Source organism: Hyalella azteca, unplaced genomic scaffold, assembly GCF_000764305.2.
Source record: "Hyalella azteca isolate HAZT.00-mixed unplaced genomic scaffold, Hazt_2.0.2 contig13515, whole genome shotgun sequence".
NCBI classification, from domain to species: Eukaryota; Metazoa; Arthropoda; class Malacostraca; order Amphipoda; family Hyalellidae; genus Hyalella; species Hyalella azteca.
The window spans coordinates 679,183-699,464 of NW_025943433.1; the positions used below are offsets into that span (position 1 = coordinate 679,183).

Sequence of the window (20,282 nt, forward strand, 5' to 3'; positions counted from 1 at the left end):
AATTAACTGAATATGTTCGTATGAAAATGAACTCCTAATGAATCGAAACTCTTCGAGCTCGTTTGGAATGTGTCCCGCCACTAGAAACTTCCAGCGTGACTGGCATTTCCAAAAGCATATTCTTGCACTTTATGCCTGCCTTTGAAACGGTAGAAGAATCGTGTTCAGCAAGACACTGGTCTTAGCTTTATGACCCTTTAAAAACAATTCAAACAATTCAATAAGAGTTCAGAGATAATAGGCTATTTGATTTCTGCGAAATCCGAATAAAAAAATATGCTAACATATTTTAATAATTTTTTTCAGGTGTTCTAACGATTTTGTTCGAATCCAACATATATATATGGTTAGATTCTTACCTGAAGAATGTCGACAATGAATACTGCAAACTGTATAAAAGCCAGAGACATGAGCGCGACTTCGAAGGCTGCAGCATCTGCGAATAACAATTGAATGGGAAAATTATACAACGAGAACATAACAAATTTCCAAGTGATACTGTAATGATTTGTCAAAGTCTCACAAATTGCTCTTGGAAGAATTTTTGAAAATTTGAACCTTACACATTGGACTTTCAGTCTACAATGATAATAAATGTCTCTAACTTGAATCCTGCCTGTTTTCAACTTAACATAAGTCGATGCTCACCCAAGGCTCTGGATTCTACTTGCCTCGTTGACAATCCTGTAGACGAAGCTCTCTCTGCCATTGAAAAGTAATTATGAATACCGATCAGAAAACCGCTTGTAAATTGACTACGAATTTTGATACGGAATCTCTGTGGCGGAAGCTAAGCAGTGCAGTATAAGGCAGCATACAACCAACTGAGCAACCTTCCTCCTGGATGCCGTGTCAATTAAGGTGTGCGCAGCACGGTCTGCTAACTAGCGACCTCAATGGCTCGGCCGCCACGCCCCGTGTCCCGGATCAGCGGTGAGGAGTATGCGTGATATCGGTGATGTGACTTGGGTCTATTCTATGACCTGCATCTCAGGGACCGGTACAATGTATAGTACCTGTGTGTGCTTGGGTAACATGCATGTATGTGAGTGAATGAATCATAGGAAGCGCTGTCATGAAGTATGAGCGTTGGCATATGACATTCATGAGCAAAAATTAATGTGACCCGTGAACGCAGTCGTGACTCGAGAATGGGACAAATCTAGTTTCTTGTAAAAAATTTATGCTTATCTGGAGAGCACTCGAGGCTTTTTTTTTCCATGTTTATTGTCCGATAAATTCACACAAGATTTTATATATTCACAAAAGAATATTCATTCACATATATTCTTTTTGTTGAGCTGCATGCATTTAGCCAAACAATCTTGTCAATTGACGCCAGTTTTATCCCTCAATGAAATATATGATGTTAGGCATTATTTCACAGTCAACGAAACTTTAATAAAGTTTAAGTAATTTTGTGAGATTTAATCGCGAAATACTTCTCTCGCACTGAGTATATATATAGTAAACTCTCGACCCGTAATGTCCAAGAATGCCTATCATGATCTCACACATACGGCTTTCACCACACCTCATCCGTTTGCTGATAACAAACTTTATCTGATAAGACATTATAACACTGTTTCTTACAGCAATACATCAGTTACTATCAAGATGTTGCTTTGTCCATAAACTAACGTCTCGTGGTGCTTCACTCCAACAATCAAGTGGATTGTTTCATCGAATAGTCAAGTCTCTTCGTTCACTTGTGCCTGTCGCCGTGTTTCCAAGAAATTAAGTCTATGTTTTTATATAAGCAGTTGCTCCATTATTTGTTGTGTTGTGGGCATTTTCACGACCGCACAGTAGGTAGTGGCATATTACTAAAATAATGAAAATGTACTACAACACTACGTTTTAAAATTTTTGAAAGATGTAAAAATTTGTGTGAAATTTCAGTTCAAGCACAAGAGGCGATGAAATCATTTGACCCACTTGTGGATTCGTTACAAATTTTCACGTTCAAATAAATTAAATCTTATATAAAAAGCTGACATTTTAAGGAAAATATTAACTCTATCAAAATTTAACATTCGACTAAAAATTACCACTATGGACATGCTTCATTTAAAAATGAACTTTTCGACTCTATTCTGTTATTTTCAACTCATCCTCGCTAATGCAGGCAATCTAGTTGCTATTGTTCTTTTTTATTTGAATAAGAACTTCTTTATGTGAACTGCTATTATATATTCATATGTGAATTCATATCTACACAAACTTTGCCATAATCTCTGTTTTTCGCTTTCCATAAATCAGAAAAATGACTTTAAATCAAAATTTGCAATAATGAATGAATAGTCAACAGTAACATAATTCCATTCTTAGAGGTTAAAAATACTTCCAATGACATCACTACACTACTGATTCCAAACCACATAGATGGATATATATTTAATTTTAATTTCATTGTGTATTGAGTCTGACACTTGTGTTGGTTAGGGAAACACTTTTAAAGTCCGTCTACAGTAATTTCAGGGTTCATTTACAACTGGTCTCAGATCAAATAATTTAATATGGAGTAAAATGCTGGTAGCATACAATAAGTTTATAGCAGCGTTGCCCTTTCTTCGGTCACAGCAGAGTAACTTAAATATGACAATTTAACATCAGTCTGCTAGGTGAACATATCTTGTCATTGTGTTAATGATCGTGAGTTGACGTTCATTAAAAGGTGTTGGCAGAAGTTAAGCTAAATTCTCAACAGTGTCGCTTGCTAGTCTTGCTATGATCAACGGCAAAGTGGCGACTATATAGTATAACTAATAAATTGAGGTTTCGATATTATGTCAAACCCTGAACGCTATTTAACAAAAGTTATTAATTGAATCTTCAACAACTGGACCTAATATACTATAGAGATTGATAACCGATCAATTTGAATAAAATGATTGGAATTGAATCTGTATAAAATATCCGACTTAATTTCGGACGTATCAATTAAGAATTTTTTATCATTCAATTGTAATCAAAAATTCATGTTTAAGCTAAAAAATTCCACAATAAAATATTTATTCCCTTTTTGCATCAAAGGAAATTCAAGTAATAAAAGCACATGCTTTGAATAAATTCATCATTCCCAGAATATACACATGTGTATCACTTGAATATAACACAAACTTGTAAGGAATTTGCACATAATTTCATACACGTGACAGATTCCGGAACTATGAATTTGAAATAAGAATGTCAATCAGCAAACCATGAATGACGCTACTCATTGGACACTATAAATATATCTCTTTTGAAGAAAAAACAATCAAAATGATTTTTTCTGCGATAACGATACACAATCAGTGATCTAAATCCTCGCTGTCGTAAAGATAGACATTGCTGAGCGATGATTGTTGTTCTGACCAAATTTATGCATCTTATATTGTTGAAAAGAATGGTTCACACGTTGCATCAAACGCGATTAGCTTTCAATTTTTCATTTAAATTTCTTTCCTGCTGGAACTTCTATCTGTACTAATAAAATCTTTGAATCTTTTGATAACTTGGCATCATGTTTTCATCAATGCTTCCATATTAATTGCTGTTTTGGTTTCTATCCTCTGTTGGAAGACTTCAGCTAACAGAGATAAAACTATGTCCCTACTTTCTAAGCAGCTCATCTGTTGTAGATCTGCTAAGTAAAAAAATCAATTAAATTCTTCATCATAAGTAATAAAATTCTCGGATACAACTGTTAGTGTAATGGATGTATAAAGAGAATGTTCATGTAATAACCGTAGAATTACCTGTACATAATTCCTTGGTCATCGACTACAGAGAATTTTTCCGAAATTCTTTGTAAAAAATAGATAGATCGAATTACTTTGACGTCATGAAGCTGTTATGCGTGCAAGATCCCGAGCGAGCTGTCAGCAAAGCGTACGATAAGCAAATCTCTGAATGGAAGAAAACTTACGACCAAGCCATCAAACTCTTGCTTCTTGGTGAGTAAAATCAATTGAATCTTAGCGTAAGAGATTCACCAACAATATTTAATTGTTAAATAGGCACAGAAATATTTTTGACAAGCGTTTCAAAAATAAATTCAAGCGCTCATGCATAGAGGAGAATTGTCGTAAGTAATTCACGTTTATTTCCTCTGATAATCAGATGAAAAAAATTATTTAAGAAAAGCAAAATTGCTTTTAAAATCCCGACAGCATGAAAAACAATTTTGCTTCTCAAACGCTCATGGTCAAATGAATGGATTTATAAATGGCACACTCGCTCGGTTTGTCTCCGATTATTTCGTCACATTGAGTATGAGAAGACTTTGGTTAGAACTAATTTAATAAATTTTAATGTTCCAATGTTACCGCTTTATCCTTGTCAAGAAGCATTTTATATAATTTGTTTAAATAGCCGATTTTATTATAGTGTTTTATTATTTTTTTATCCCAAATCATAAAATAATTAATTATCATAATTAATTTATCATAAATATTTCAAAATTTTCAGGCGCAGGGGAGTCTGGCAAGACGACAATCATCAAGCAGATGAAAATCTTGCATATCAGTGGCTTTTCTGAGGAGTGAGTAACTTGAACAACTAAAAATATTCAAATGAGGTTCTCAAACATTACCGTTAACTAATTCCAAAATAAATTCTTAAACCGATTTCATCCATTTCCATCATCATACACTTTCATTTTTCAGCGAAAAGAGAGAAAAAACCCTGGAAATCCGGAGGAATGTTCTGGATTCAATCGTCACTTTATGCCAGAATATGGAGAAGGTTGGCTGCGTGCTCGCCGACCCCGCGAACGAAGAAGCGCTGGTCCAGGTCCTACAGTGCAGCATAAACCAGCCAGGGAAGACCATGGAAGAAACGCTCGACCAGGTACGCATAGCGGCATCTGAATGTCAGCCATGCAGTAATGTAGCTCAGCGACGCTCATTCCCGAGACAAATTTTTATATCGAATCAATAGCCAATATACAATTTGAATGCTTTGCCTCCTGAAATTTTTAGCATTATTTTTACTATTTGGAATACATGATTGGTCATCTGTACTAAATCTGTAACATTACTACTACCAGCAATAAATCTGAATCACGGATATATTTTCGCAGAAATTTTATGATAACGTCGCTGCCCTATGGAAAGATGATGGAATTCAATCAACTTACGCTCAGCAGCATAAATACCAGCTCATCGACTGTGCTAAGTAGTAAGTACTCTTCATAATACGTCTTAATTATAGACTTTTGTTGTTACCCAAAATTACGATTGATAAATTTTTGTTTGAATTTATACGTTATTCCTAATCAGAATCATACATCTTCTGATGTTGTTCATATGTCCTGTTTTTTCGTGAAAAAAATTTCAACGATGAGAAATTTTATAGTACATTAGACCTAAAGTTGGAGCCGAATATGTAAATGAATGCCTTATTTTTAGACCATAATCTTTAGAGTTATTTTCCATTAAATCACTAACATATTTGTAAAGTTTCTTAGATAAATTGGAGAACTTGAGGGATCCATCATATGAGCCCAGCGTGCAGGTGAGAAGAGCTCGACAGAGACACAGTTCACTCATTTTATTCAAAATTTAGTTTTGAACAAAAAAAAACATACAGATTGACTTGTGTGGTTTAATTTGTTTTATAAACTGAGGTCCACAAATTATATGCGCAGAAGTTGTAATATAAAATAATCAAAGCCAACATTAGTTTAAATCTAAAATTAGAGTCTTAATAATAACACTAAGGAGATATAAATTTCCCACAGGATATCCTGAACAGCAGAAAAATGACCACAGATATTCAGAAAATTGAATTCAAGACTGATATTCCCAAAAAATATGGCGGCGGCAAGCAGACTTTTTGGATGTTCGACGTTGGAGGACAGAAAGGGGAGCGCAACAAATGGATCCAGGTGAAGTGAATCATTGTTCACTTCTAGCGAAAGATTTTCTGAATATTTCTGTAAATCCACACAAAAACGAATAATTGAAATAAATTCTAAAAGATATGAAATTTCTCATTGTTACTAATACTTTCTAAGTATAAGACTTCGTTGATTATTAACTTTTGCAGGTATTTCACTTAAAGACCTTTAATTTGTGAGATGAAGCTAGTTCGCCTTTCTGCTGGTAAATCTTATTCATCTCACAAATTTCTGTAACACTTCATCAATTACCAGGTATTCGACGGCATTCAGGCAGTGCTATTCCTGGTCGCCACGAACAGCTTTGATCAGATGACCAGAGAAGACGACACCACCAACAGACTTGAAGACTCCTTGGATATTTTCGACAACGTCTGGACCTCTCGGTAGGCACAAATCGTTTAATTATCATGCCAGTAGTCTACTAATATTCTGTTACTAGTATTCAAAATCATTACGAATGAGAGCAATGTTATTGTGCCTAGTCACACTTTTTTCTTGGTATTTTCACCACAAAGTACAAAATGTGAATGTGGCCTGTAAACGAACAGGACTAATGTTGGCTTATTTTTTACACGCATTTATTCCTCTTGACCCGAATTTCTGTCGGTCGTGCAGGTTCCTACAGAGCGCTGGGTTTATAATCTTCCTCAACAAGCAAGACAAACTCAAGGAAAAAGTCGTCACAGAGAAGAGATCTCTGAGCGAACATTTTCCTGACTTTGATAAGTATGAAGTAAATGCAAGAGGTACGCTAATGCTATGACTCTGCTCGTAAATTATTAAACAGATAATTTACTGGGATACTAATGGGAAATTTTGGGAACGATCTGGGAGTAACTCCTTGGTGATGTTCAATTTTTTGGCATTTTCGCTATAAATATTATGAGTGTGAATTGTATGTTTAAACAAGTTTTTCGAAGTTACTTTTTTTTAAAGCACATTTATTCAAAGTTAGTCCTAGTTGGAAAATTTACAGACGATTTCATTTGATAGTCGCTGCATAAAATTTCGAATTACGTTAAAAGTAAGAAAATTTCAAAGTACAAAAACTTTCTATTGCATTCTATTACTTTCCACGTTCAAATGACTTAATTACTGACGCGAGATTTTTGAAGGTGGTCATGGTAGCCATTATCTAGGTTTGCAAAAAGTAGCCTAGCTTATTTTAAAACTCTAGCGTTTTTTAGAAAAAATCCCCGGTAATTAGGTAGAATTCTAGAACAACAAATAATTGCCTCATAATATATAAGTGATTCAAATGATTTCGTTCGTAAAAGTTTACGTAATTTTCAACAGATCAAGTGGCCGGTGAGGATCCCGAGTATTTGCGAGCTCGCTGTTACATCAGAGACCTCTTCATTGTGAGTTTTCCGTACTGGAATTGATTAGGTTTAGGTCACCTATGTGAGGTCGGTAGCATTGCATCATATTGATATCTGTCGAGATCATATATGACAGAAATCCAGGTACAAATTTAAAGAAGGAATGTATATATTCTTCTAAAATACTTCTAAACTATAATCTGAAAACCGTATTTGTAATAAGGTTCTTATCGCCTTTCAATACACCCATCCACAGTAAAATAAGTAGGTCCAGTTTTTTTTATTTGACTTGTTACAAATTAAAAGTCATTATGCCGGTAAAGATTTTACGCAAAGTCATCTATAAATGTATTCATAATTGATCCAATGTCAAATTTTCTAACAGGAAATCACCAAAAGACCGATGCCTGATTCAGTTCGTAGAAAAATATCCATTGCGCCGGGCATCAAATTTAACGAAGAAGGAGGACCTAAGAAGGAGTGCTACCCACACTTCACCACCGCCACGGACACCGACAACGTCAAGCTCGTCTTCGAAGACGTGCACAACATGATCATCCTCACAAACTTGAGCCAGATTGGCATGTATTAACTCACAGGATCTTCTAGATAGTTTGAATGAAAAATATGCTGCAAATGTATTTGAACATCAACTTTATTTGTGATGAAGATGACTGTTGTATGACGACTTACGGCGGGACATTTCTCCGGTTCACCGACAATTCAGTAGATAAATGCTGCTTGTGTCCTGACGGAGCTATAACGAATTTTTAACGGAGGATGTAAAGTGTACTTAACGATCAAAGAGTGTAATACTATCCTTAAACTGAGGGCATTAAGTGTTAATATGGCTTCATTCTACAGCAATTTCATTAGTAATGTCTATTAGTAATCAGTGCAATTACTCTTTTTTCTATATAATTCAATACGACATTTATGAAATTATGCTTTCGATTTCTATTTATTTCTCTAATTGTGTATTAATGAAAGCAGTCATAACATTGTTCTTTGATGAGAATGAAATGGCGCCTATGCCGAATATACAACACTGTTGAGCCCCACAACTATATTAGTTGTGAAGGCCGTATAGATGTTTTTCGGTGAAGCCTCTATTTCCTCCTTCACCAGTTGTAAACATTAGTGTTTTTATAGATGCATTTTTACTTGTGCCATTTTTTAGACTAACTGTAACTGTGTACTGGTTATTAATTTAACTTTACCGAAACATTCACATATTTGCAATTATATCTTTTTAATTATTTCATGTAATTTAATCCGCAGCCAGTTAGATCCCAATCAGCAAGTAATTTAGAACTCCGACGAAGAACTTTATTTTACTCTGTTTTATTACAATCACTAATTACATATGTAAAACAAACCAGATGATATCATCAACATTGAGGACTTGATGTTATGAACTAATTACTCCACGAAAGTTTTCCCTTGAATAATTTCGAAATTTTTCTCAAATAATTGATGCCGAAAAAAATGTATGTAAATCGACTTTGGAGAGATAAAAGTTTCTCATATAGTGGTACTGATTTGGGCCGACGACATCTGTGAATAGTAGGCGAAATTTCTGTGGCAATAGTCATAAATATTGACGTGTTGGTATTGTAAATTTTTTATTGTAGTACAAGCGTTTAAATCAATTACATAAATAAGCCCGGCTTACCATTATTTTATTCCCCAAGTAACTATTATCTGTTTTATGTGATGCACCAACAGCGGACAGGAATTGAGCGAAGAATTGTGTCGAAATGCCGTGTCTACGCAGCAGTTATTGATCGCGTTGGCTGTTAATCAATGATTCCCTAATATTGCAATATAAGGCTCGTATGAGTACATAAAGCCAACACACACCATTATAAACATCCATAAAATTGCTTTTATAGGAGCACACGTAAAAAGATTATCAAGTCAAATGTTTTACCCAATTTGAATTGGTGAAAATTAACTTCAGCATGTATGAAAACGTATCATTTTATTTTCCTGAAAGCAGATAAATCAGGTGCATAGGGCGCAAAAAAAATCATGCAATCAACCAAAAATAAGTAATGTTTTTTATGTAAGTTTTCATTTCTGAGTTTTTGACATGCCAACAAGCTGCATGTGAGACAAATCAATCCACAAAGTAGAATTTTTTGAAATCGATGAATTCTATGGATGGCGTTGTGGCGCACTTTTTCTTCATCATTTCTGACGTTTCATTGATGATTTCATGGATATCCATCTCATAAGCATTCTCACAGATCGCCTGGCAGAGACAATGCACAAAAATCGTTCCTTCGTCCGGCATTCTTTGTGCTTTGAAACCAGGCAGAGAAGCGTGCACCAGCGCTACGTCCCTCGGCGCATCTTCCTCGCGCTCTGTGACGTTGTCAAAGACTTGGTTCCGTTGGCGAGACTCTCCTCGGCAATAATTCAAGAACATTATCTTCGGCTTGTCTTTCAGGGCAGGACAATTTTGGTTGGTGAGTTTGATCCAAATGTCCCTGATGTCAATTACTTCCTGCTGGGATGAATAAAAGTGTCGTTCATCTTTGCCGTGACTCAAAAAGAACAAGATGAGTGAATCCATTCCTAAGACATGTCGTTGCAGGATCGAGTCAATTTTTTCCATCAGTTGGGATTTTGTAGTATCTGAGAACAAATGAACTTCATAACCCATCTCTTTGAAGACAGAATCCAAGTTGACATCATCCATTTCGGAACCATTTCGGATCCAATCTGGATTATTTCTGAAGTGGTTGTTGAAGACAGCCACAAAACCTCGAGGGCGAGAAGTTATTCTGTAAGCTGTTGGCGGACGATGAGAGAAACCGAAAGATTTTTTCAGTCTGAACTCTGAAGTTTTCAATTTTGGAAACGAGCCATCCTGAAATAAAAAAGGAAATTAATTCCTGAATTGTCATTATTTGAGAACACTAGAATAAAATTTACAGCTGAAAGGACTAAACCCAATATTGTTGATTCATGAAATATGATTCAGGTTAAAAAAATTCAATAATACTCTCATAGGAGTTTTAAAGATTAAATTAATGACTATGATTGATGCTTCAGGTATTACTATGCAAAGGTGATGGAAAAATAATTTAAATGATTAAAAAGCCACGAATAAATTATCGGAACAGCTCAAAAACCATGGTATGGCGATTTTTCATATATCAAGAATTCTCCTTCGTGTATTTTTCTTTGCGTTTAAATACGTCGGACGAAAAAGAGAGGATATCCAAATTCTTCATCAAAATAAAAAGTTTAGCTTCAGTTCCTCTTCAAGCTTAGCATGATTGATGTATCTTGGCAGCTTAAATTCACCCAATAGACAATCAAATAATACTATTATTTACTGAGAGATAAAAAGGGTTATTTAATGATCTGTATATTATCTATGTACATTTTGATCATAATTAAAAATTATTCTATTAAATATTTCGAAACTTATTTTCAAATACTCTAGTGAAGGATGCGCTGAGGTTGATCTTACCAAAGATGAAGAGTGTATTGGATTCTGCCAAGGTTGTTCAGGATACCCGTACATGGGCGGAGTCGGGTAATTCTGTGGGTGAAGTGGCATCTGGGCGTACGGGCCCAGATGGGGGATTTGGGCATACGCGTTCGGGTATGGCCCCGGCACACCAAAATTACCGGCCACAGGGTTGAAGCCATATACTCCGGGAAACTGAACTTGTGGTGGGGTTGTAAAACTTCCTATGGGTTCAGGCTCTCTGGTCGTTCGTCGTGTGTGTTTAGATCGATGTTGACTTGAGCCAAATAAGTCACTCTCCATGGTCTCTGACTGAATATAAAGAAGTCACTTAATTTTACTTGCAAATTCACGAAAGTTTATCTGGAATGCACACACAAAGGCTATATGATGGCTGATACGACTGACACTGCGATAGGACCTTAGATCCTCCAATGATCGTTGCTTTGGTGAAGGTCAACTAATTCTTGTCCTTGTGAGCATATGTGATTCAATGTAAAAGTCTGAAATTTTTATCCCAAAATTTATCATGCTTTTATACGCCTTTACTCTCGTCATCTGTTTTACACGTTTTTACCTCATCATCATTTATATCAATTAACATCTTATCTTTATGTCTAAGTTACAGGACAGTGAGGAGATCGTGAGACAGTGCAGCCGTGGACCACAACTTCAATTCTGGTAGTCTCAACATGCAACGTCCAGCCTCAACATGCAATTTCTGAACTGAGCCTCAAAGCTTAGATATGTCACAGGCCCCACTGGATGGCAGGCCCTATATGTGTGGCTGATGCATTACTGAAAGATGCTAAAGGCTTTCCAGTTTAGGGCTTGTTGGGTTCAAAATTGGTGTTCCGCGGCTGCGCTCGCGCCTTTCTGTCAAACTTACTGTATTAGGTCCTGTGTCCGACTCCACTTTTGTCTCGGGCTTTGCGGGTGAGACCTACAGAGGGTAAAAATAGGCATTAGTAAGTAAATCTATAAAATTTGTAAGAATAGTAATTCAAGTGTGGATTTTCCTCTTCGCAATTAATTGAAAGTGATTTGCCTTGATTTTGAGAACAACTTCTCTTCTTCGAAAATAATAGCTTCTAGTCTTGAAAATTTTTAAAATGAAAATGCAAAGTTAACAAATTTCTTGAATAAATGATGCAAAGATAGCACAATCTTTTATTCCCACAGCTCCCCGAAAAGAGATGAAGTTCTATAGGCTATTCTTGTAGACACGCTAATTCAGCCGTGCTTCAACACTTAGTGACAGAACTCGATCTTCGATCGTCAACACTTTTCGTTCCACTAATTAACGTCATTCGGTTTTCCGAGCAGCAAATCAGCTTCTCAAATTTGAGTAGTATTCAAATAATTTTTATCTCTCGGTAGTTATGCTTATCACGAGGATTCATTATTGCTAATCCTCTAATTAACATTGTTTGTAAGGCAAAGTTTCGCAGTTAAGGAACATTAGATTTTTCTTCTTCCTTTCTTTGAGCCAAAGTACGAATATATAGTGTTCATTGATCGTTTCGCTTGATGAAATGGATTCGTCAGACCAAAAACACTGGTCAGCAGAAAATATTATTCTGACACGATGAGATAATTTTGAAGAGGGTTGGAAGGAATTTTCGCTGCTGATTTGAAAGCTGGCTTTTAAATTCAGGTTTATCCTCTATCACGTCAAGTTTTTTTTTAAATGTTTGCATTATTTTTGGTCAAATATATTTGAGAACATTAAATTTACATATAATTATTCACCAAATAAATGGGATAATAACAATTATTTTTATATTTAGTGTGCACTAAAATCAAAAATGTAATTGAATTTACTGTGCCCTAAATTCTAAAAATAATAGTGAATATATACTCAATTTTTTCCTAAAGAGCAAAAATTTTGAATCTAAAAACGATTGAAAACTTACGACCGTGGATTGCGCGGCAACCTTTGATCGATGCTTCTTGCCGCTGATGTGTTGCAGGACAGGCTCTCGTCCTGTCAGCGCCATGCAGCACACGGTACATCTGTACACGCCTCCATCCATCACCTGCAGCCATGCCAGATTTTTATTATTATGCGGAATATGGTACTTATTTGGAGAGAATTTGAGATTTGTAATTTTTTATTCTTGATTATAAGTGCGGTAATTAATGACTCACGGAGAAAATACAGCAGTTGAAAGAACTTTTTGTAAGCAAAACCCAGCCCTTTTTTTAATATACACATCATTTAGTTCTACATTGAATTTTTGTTCATGAAACACATGGACAAAATGGCCCCATAAGCTATCTGTACAGATACTATATCAACAATGTTCATTATTTTCCATTTTATGATTTTTACAGACATAAAAATTGTTTGTAGACTATCATACAGGATTCATACGTACAACAATCCGCCCAGCCGCCACTTCACCGTCAAATGAAGAAGGGAGTTGAACATCTTGTCCAGCGTTATCTGAACTAGGAATTTCCTCTTTAACTGAACCAATATTGCCGATAGAAGGTTTCACCGAGTCTGATTGACTTGCATCTATTGATGTTTTGACTGCTTTTTTCACATCTGGTTTGGTTTCTTTACTTGCGTGAACAGCTTCCTTAGATGTAGTTGTTGAATCAACAGTGCTCTTGGGCTGTTTGCTTTTGGCATTCTTTTGGTCATCGGATCGTGGTGAAATTTCCTTTACAGGTTCTTGCACACTGGAATTTATTGAAAGATTTCCCAAATCCCTCGAAATCTTCTTCATCTCATTTTTCTTGCGATGACCTGAACTCTTGAGATGGTCCATCAGCGGCTTCTCTCCTGATAGAGCCATGGCACAGCAGTGACATCTAATTTTCAAATCTTGGACTTCAATAATCCCTTCTTCTATTGCCTCACGGACACTCAAATCAAGATCATCGTATAAAATCGGATACTTGTCACGTAACTGCACAGCACTAAAGAAGACCTTGTTTTTGTGTTGCGTCCCATTCAGATGTTGCAGAGGCTGAGCTTCTAGAGAAAGCTCGCAAATGTTGCAGTAGTAGCCGCTATCGTCGGAATACGACACCTCACCTGATAGAAGATGTTTGTGTAAAGGGGTGCTCATCCTGACTTTATTTAGATATTCTGGATTCTGTTAGACAGAAACCTTAAAAAATTTGTGAGGGCAGTTAAGATAAAAATAGCTCGAGTAAGTAATATCCACTTGAAAAATTCACCGAAGTTTTGGCATTCTTGTCTTTCAAAAACGCGAAACTACACGTTATTGTCGTCAGATTTTAGAGTTTCTGTGCACTGCAAAAGTTATCGAACAGAAGTTCAATAAATTATTCAACTCTAGAGGAGGCTCAATGACATATATAATTTTCAACGCAAGTATTAGAGACTTGAAACTGATATATTTTCATGCTGACGACGATCGCGACGACAGAACTACAGACGGTGGCTGGGAGAACTGAGCCTCGTCACGCAGGCTGCAGCTGTACGATTCACAGCCATCGGGTATGATAAGATAACCACATTTACCAGTCCCTCCTTACTCGATTACAATTGCAGACTAGTCTCCATCGGGGGAAATACTTTTGTAATAAGGCAATAACTTTCATGCAGATAAAAATATAGTGCCCCGCAATTTAAATAATGCCCGTTACGATTTAAGTAATTCCTGAAATGCTCTCTGACCATGTTGAACAGAAAAATTTGTGCTGATATTGCCGCCAAATTTCAGCTTCGATGTTTCAGTTCTGAAATTTATATTTTTTTTGGCTAGAGAGTAACAAAATGAATGGAATAATGTCCTTCGTTCGCATACTTTTAAATTTATTTGTGATTATTACATTTCACCGAAGTCATGTTGCGCAACTAGTTTCGCAAATTATTTTAGCTGTTCGTAAAACTTCTACATTGTTATTTTCAGCGTTTCTGCTCCATAAAGAGACACAATTTGTCGTTCTTTGCATATGGCTCGTCGATTTTTGAATTTTGATCTATACTTCAGTACAATTTTTATTAATATTGACTGCCAATAAACCAGCTTTACTCGGCATATGCTAAATGAAATGAGATCGTCTAACAGCTTATCGGCGCTATTTCTAATGCACAGCCATGATAAGAAATGATAGTAACTTGTGATCAGATATTAGACAGCTAAATGGGCTCAGTATTCATCAGCAATTAATGAGCCACCAGAGTTAGCTGTTTGGTTACAGTTGTAGTTGTCTCTGTTCATCACCGTTGTGCACGGATTGTTAAATTATAAATAAACCTTATGTGATTCTGAAAAGAACCTGTAAACCAACTTCGGTTATTCGACTACAGATTCTACGAAATGAGTGAGGTATGAGACATCAAGAACCAGGCGAGCTGATTACAAAATGTAGAGGTTGTAGATATTATGTCCTGTGCCCTTTTGATATAAATATTTTCATTGTACGGCTCTCGTTTCTCATCCCCCTTAAATACAAACCAAAAGTTTTATAAAGAAATTCATTGATATTTTTTTTATTATAGACACATCGAAGCAAACGGTGGGTTCTGAGAACACACACAAATATCAATTCATAAAAATTACTTTTTTTCTAAATTTAACGCGAATTATGGCACGATTATGTAGTTGTGTATGGATTCACTGCAAAGTCGTTGGTTGGTAAATATTCTTGGTTGGAAATATTTTGTGACAAATAAAAAAAATATCAATTAAAAAATCATTTCAATGGTTTATCACTGAAACAATATCTTGCCGAATGTTTAATACAGTACTTGGTTGTTGAATTGATGATATATTTTCTTCATTTTTTGTTCTATGATGCGAATAATTTCAAGTGAAGATCACTCGTTGCTCACTTTATCGAATAACCCTAATATTCTCGCCCTTCCCTTAATTGTAAGAGATCTTCAATGAGACGCCCTTCGCTCTGTGTCTCATATCCTGCAATGATGCGAGGCATGGGACCAGACCTCGTCATTTAATTTTTGAACTTCGTCTAATCATTTCGTCTCTGTATCAAATGCATGTTTATTCTTGATAATGATTTTTTATGCTGCTATAGATCACTTCATTTCATTTAACGAAATTCTGAACTTAATGCCGTACAATTTCCAATTGTTCGATGTGCTTCTACCTCATTATAACTATAATCACTTCATGTAGATTCAACAGATGAAAATTTTAGCGTTTTTATAGTATTTGTAGCACAATTTTATTAAACTTCTGAGGCAGGTCGCCTACGCTCTGCGCCTTTAATTTTTTATGACATTGATTAAATTAAGATTCCTATTGCTTATTCATGCGTATCAAAATAACTTACAAAAACTAAAGAAGAACAAATATATGAAATGTCAATTGTGAAAAATTTTATTCACCCACAATAACCATTAACTTTCATTGCCCTCCATTGCAGAAAACCATCCAGAGGCATTTGACGAGTGGCGTGCTCTCCAAAACAGCTTCTGACTTTCGTTGCAATGTCTGTCAGCAAAACCTCGGGCAACAGGCTCTTCAACACATCAATGGAACGCCTCACAAGAACAAAGTCTTTTTCCAGTTGATGGTCAACCCGTCCCGATACCCCAATCTGTTCTCTGCCCTTCCTACCCAACTGACTCAGGCTCTCAAGAAAGGTGTGATCCGAGCGCATTCATCGAAAGTTGAATGCATTCCATGCGCTAAGTCGATGACTGGGGAAACTCCAGTCCTGGAACATCTCAAGAGCGAGAAGCACGCGAAGCAAGTGGCTGGGAGCCTGTCCAGCCCCGCCAGCGCTGTGGCCGCACCGACGCCTTATTTTGACTCCGGCACTGCACTTCCCAAAGCAATACAACAAGGACTGAAGAATGGCTCCATTGCAGTACGTATCGAAGCCATAAATCCTTAACAAGTTCTCGATGGGCCTACATGATTATTTCTCAGCTTAAATTTTGCATAAAGCCGAAAAATCTATTTAATCACGTTCATGTTTGCTGAAACAAAATATTTATGCTGTGTTTTATGTCATTGCTTGTTCTTACGATTTATTTTTATTCTATTTCACCGCCCCTCTATGCTTCATTTTTGTATTTTAATGACAAGATGATATAACTTATACTTATCCCTTAATTCAAGATTTCAGAAAGTAATGGAATAAAAACGTTTAAATGCAACTACTGCGACAGCTCCGTGACCGGCGACGTACCTCTGATGCAACATCTCAACGGCAATCCCCACAAGAACAAAGTCAAGGTGAATGACACTTGTGACCTACACGCCCTTATAGCACTTTATTTTCTTTGATTTGTCGTAACAATTATTATTGCGGTTGCCGGTTGAAGAAGAAATTTGAGCTAATATGATCCCGTGTGTAATTTATTGACAGGTACATATTTTATTCATTAAAATCTATCAAGTGCCGCTCAAATATTTTTGGCAATGGTGATTTAGCATCTTCTGATTTATCTTCATGTTGATGTAAGTTTCCTTCCCCAATAAGAAGTACCCTTCAAAAAATATTCTTTAAAATAGGATCGATACCTTAAAATTGCGACATTATTGTTATTTTTTAAGCCTTTACAAATAAAAATTATATAATTTGGTTTCCCTAACAGGAGCTTGAGCTGCGACGCTGCGCACAGCAGCAGCCGACGTCACAAGTAAGTTGAAGCAACGTATCAAGATTGCCAGCAATCAACTGGACACTTATTCAAATGATTGATTGAGAGATTATTCAAATGTAAATTCTACACATGTATATAAATGTGAGCAAATTTCAAATGTAAATTTCTTTATTAGTGAGCTTCTTCATTCTTCACCCCCCCCCCTTTCAGGGGGTTATGGGGTTCTTCTTATGAGGTCATGACAATATACATAAGGGTGATATGGCTATATTTTTAGGGTCAAGGAATCTTCAAAGAGTAATTAGCTATTTATAGACATGAAAATCACAAGTTAAACATTTGTGATACAAATTTATACATACAGTATCTACCATCTATAAGAGCTCGTTATCCTTACATTACTCTCTCCACGATGATAATTACTTTATAAATAATATTTTGAATGCAATATCATACCTGTTCCGTATTATTGCTTAACCTTAATTAATATTTATATTTTAGACTAGAATTTAGCGCTGTTCATTCTAAATTTCAATTGAAAATAGGTTTTATTTTGCAGATTATGTTTGCGGATCACTTCAAGTCGCCGGTTATTGCGGGGATCAGGGCAGCGATTCCTTCAGGACCCGTTGTTCCAGCGCCATCACACTTCGCTGGTCAACCATCATATGTGCATTTTTCTGCTGTGAGTCAATTATTAAATTATCAAATAAAGTAATTTCCCTAAACTTATTGCAATGATGCAGGAGGAAATGCTTCAATTATAGTCACAAACCACTTATTTACACGGCGAAACTGTATTTGAGACTCGATTTGAGTGACGTTGTCGGGGCATATTTAATGATTTAATATACAAAAAAATCAGTAACCTTGCCTTGAACTTGCGATTAATCGGCTAGCACATATTCATAATATAAATTAAAAATAATTGTACATAAGATATATTTTTTTAAACATTATTATTTGCGTAAAATATTATATTTATAAAAAGGGAGGAACGCATTGGAATGAAAAATTAAAGATATATTAGAAACAAAGTTATACATGAAATTTCTCTTGGATTTTGTTTATTCACGTCAATTATTGATAGTGACCGTTTAGCTGATTTTTTTTATTCCGGAGCAATTTTGCCGGATATTGAAATGATAATAATGCAAATTTAGATCTCGTGAACACACGAAACTCGGCAAACAAGACATAAGGTACAGTACGTATCGAAGTACATATCAGACATGCAAACAGACATATCGAAGTACATATCAGGCACATAAAGACCAATTGAAATAACAATATTTGCGTTTACCAAGTATGACAAGGAGAGAAATTTCACGAAATCAATTATATAAAATTATGCAATCATGCTAACAAATGTCTAGGATAGGGATTGTCATTTAATTCCTTGTTCTCACCATTCCAGTCATCAGCCAGCGTGCAGCCGTCGTTCTCGTTCCCTACAAATTTACAAGGAAGTCCTTCAAGCTCTCGAAGCTCCTACAACATCACCTGTTCTCCCAGAGGTTTGGTGGTCGTCTTCAACTACACCTTCAGAAGACACAGTAACCCGAGGCTCGGATGGGAAGTAGATGAAAGGAATCTGAAACATATCTTCAGAAAGTTGGAGTATAAGGTAGTTTGCCACACCGACTGCTCCAAGGCCGAAACCATCAAGCGTTTTGAATCGGCCACCGTAGAAGCCTCAGCATACGCCAGTTTCCTAGCGTTCTTCTTGAGCCACGGTTCAGGTTCATCCGATGCTTTCTCTTGCGGAGGACATGATACTGATGACGTAATCTGTATTAGGGATTTGTACATGCACCTTATAAATTCCAGGTGTCGTGGTCTAGCATCTAAGCCCAAAATTCTGTTCTTCAATTACTGCAGAGGTACATTGGAGCAAGAACGGCCTATGTTCGACAGCGGTTATTCTTGCGGTCAATCCGAAGCTCCCAGAGACGTTGCTATTGTACAAGCAGCTTTACCAGAATTCAAGGCTGCAAGACGGGAAGAAATAGGTACTGTATTTGTCCATTCTCTGTGCGAAGTTCTCGCAAGTGAAGCCAAGACCAAAGACTTGATTGAAATTGTGCGCTTGACATCGTTGTCAATGCAGGAAAAAGGAGGATCAACGGCAACAGTGCAGCCTATTGATTTTGCTACTTTTTTCTTTGCATGAAAGCGCTAAACGAGTTCAGCGTTGATTGAGCATCATCATTTAATGGCATCCAAAGAGAAATGCTGAAACGTAGAATTTTTGATGTTAAAGGTTAAAATGAAAGTCTTCCAAATCCCTGAAATGATGTTGCAGTTTAATTGTTTGATGGACGGTAAGAGTCTCAATGCATTTTAATTACAAATAAAATTATTTCAATTAGTTTATATCGCAATACCACCCTAATGTCTTTGAAGAACGAGTGGATAGGAGAACCAAAGCCAGAGCATCAAGTTTTGGATTCAACCTCACAATACGTTGTGAAAATTCTGTCGTAATTTGCGAGATAGATATTGGTGCAATGAATTGGGGGTTTGAGACTCGTAACTAGCTGTTACTATTTTGTGATGTCAAGAATCGGCAACATATATGATATATGCTAACCTTTGACGCTAACAACGTTATATATTATTTATGTTACAGATATTATTTATTACTTAAGATATTACAGTATGTATGCCTGTTGGGTAGCTTTAAAATTTGATGAGAAGGTTCCTATTTGTTCTGACTCATTACGATGTATATCCAAGTGATTATCATTCAGTCATTTTATTCAACTTTTTTTTCATTTCCCTTCATAATCAAGTCGTATTAGTTAGTCGTATAACTGAAATTGGCATACGTAACATGAATAATTTTCATCGGCGTATAACATTAATAATGAAACACCACGCATCGTTCAAATAAAGTTTGTCAAAACGCTTGCTGTGACTTTACATACCACCAACGCATTTATTTACTTAGCTCGCCGCTTATCGACTTGAATCTGCTCTGTGTAGCGGTTAATGCGGGGTCAAAGCTCCGACTTT

General features: G+C 36.1%; 3 protein-coding genes across 3 annotated transcripts; 2 read left to right on the top strand and 1 right to left on the bottom strand.

Annotated features, from left to right (window-relative positions):
• Positions 1-3,572: 3,572 nt before the first annotated feature.
• On the top strand, positions 3,573-8,884 carry LOC108670569 (guanine nucleotide-binding protein G(s) subunit alpha). Its single transcript, XM_018158037.2, has 10 exons — positions 3,573-3,941; positions 4,456-4,528; positions 4,653-4,836; positions 5,069-5,166; positions 5,448-5,502; positions 5,729-5,875; positions 6,143-6,273; positions 6,506-6,636; positions 7,187-7,251; positions 7,598-8,884. Exons 1-10 carry the CDS (start codon positions 3,830-3,832, stop codon positions 7,802-7,804), a joined length of 1,203 nt encoding a protein of 400 aa, XP_018013526.1. The 5' UTR covers positions 3,573-3,829; the 3' UTR covers positions 7,805-8,884.
• Positions 8,534-14,113, bottom strand: LOC108670568. Its single transcript, XM_018158035.2, has 5 exons — positions 13,081-14,113; positions 12,616-12,738; positions 11,589-11,642; positions 10,700-11,011; positions 8,534-10,090 (listed from the first exon to the last, which is right to left on the bottom strand). The coding sequence occupies exons 1-5, from the start codon at positions 13,780-13,782 to the stop codon at positions 9,335-9,337; spliced, it is 1,947 nt and encodes a 648-aa protein (XP_018013524.1). The 5' UTR covers positions 13,783-14,113; the 3' UTR covers positions 8,534-9,334.
• Positions 14,114-14,866: 753 nt separating this feature from the next.
• Positions 14,867-19,704, top strand: LOC108670557. The gene is made up of 6 exons (XM_018158023.2): positions 14,867-15,012; positions 16,076-16,522; positions 16,777-16,893; positions 17,256-17,300; positions 17,824-17,949; positions 18,682-19,704. The coding sequence occupies exons 1-6, from the start codon at positions 15,004-15,006 to the stop codon at positions 19,435-19,437; spliced, it is 1,500 nt and encodes a 499-aa protein (XP_018013512.1). The 5' UTR covers positions 14,867-15,003; the 3' UTR covers positions 19,438-19,704.
• Positions 19,705-20,282: the final 578 nt, after the last annotated feature.

Coding starts and splice junctions, on each gene's coding strand:
- LOC108670568 (XM_018158035.2), bottom strand. CDS start 13,782: ATGAGCACCCCTTTACACAAACATCTTCTATCAGGTGAGGTGTCGTAT. Junction 11,643..12,615: donor TTGCCGCGCAATCCACGGTC/GTAAGTTTTCAA, acceptor TACCCTCTGTAG/GTCTCACCCGCAAAGCCCGA. Junction 10,091..10,699: donor CAATACACTCTTCATCTTTG/GTAAGATCAACC, acceptor TTTTTATTTCAG/GATGGCTCGTTTCCAAAATT.
- LOC108670557 (XM_018158023.2), top strand. Junction 16,523..16,776: donor TGAAGAATGGCTCCATTGCA/GTACGTATCGAA, acceptor CCTTAATTCAAG/ATTTCAGAAAGTAATGGAAT. Junction 17,301..17,823: donor AGCAGCAGCCGACGTCACAA/GTAAGTTGAAGC, acceptor TTTATTTTGCAG/ATTATGTTTGCGGATCACTT.
- LOC108670569 (XM_018158037.2), top strand. CDS start 3,830: ATGAAGCTGTTATGCGTGCAAGATCCCGAGCGAGCTGTCAGCAAAGCG. Junction 5,876..6,142: donor AGCGCAACAAATGGATCCAG/GTGAAGTGAATC, acceptor ATCAATTACCAG/GTATTCGACGGCATTCAGGC. Junction 6,637..7,186: donor GTATGAAGTAAATGCAAGAG/GTACGCTAATGC, acceptor AATTTTCAACAG/ATCAAGTGGCCGGTGAGGAT.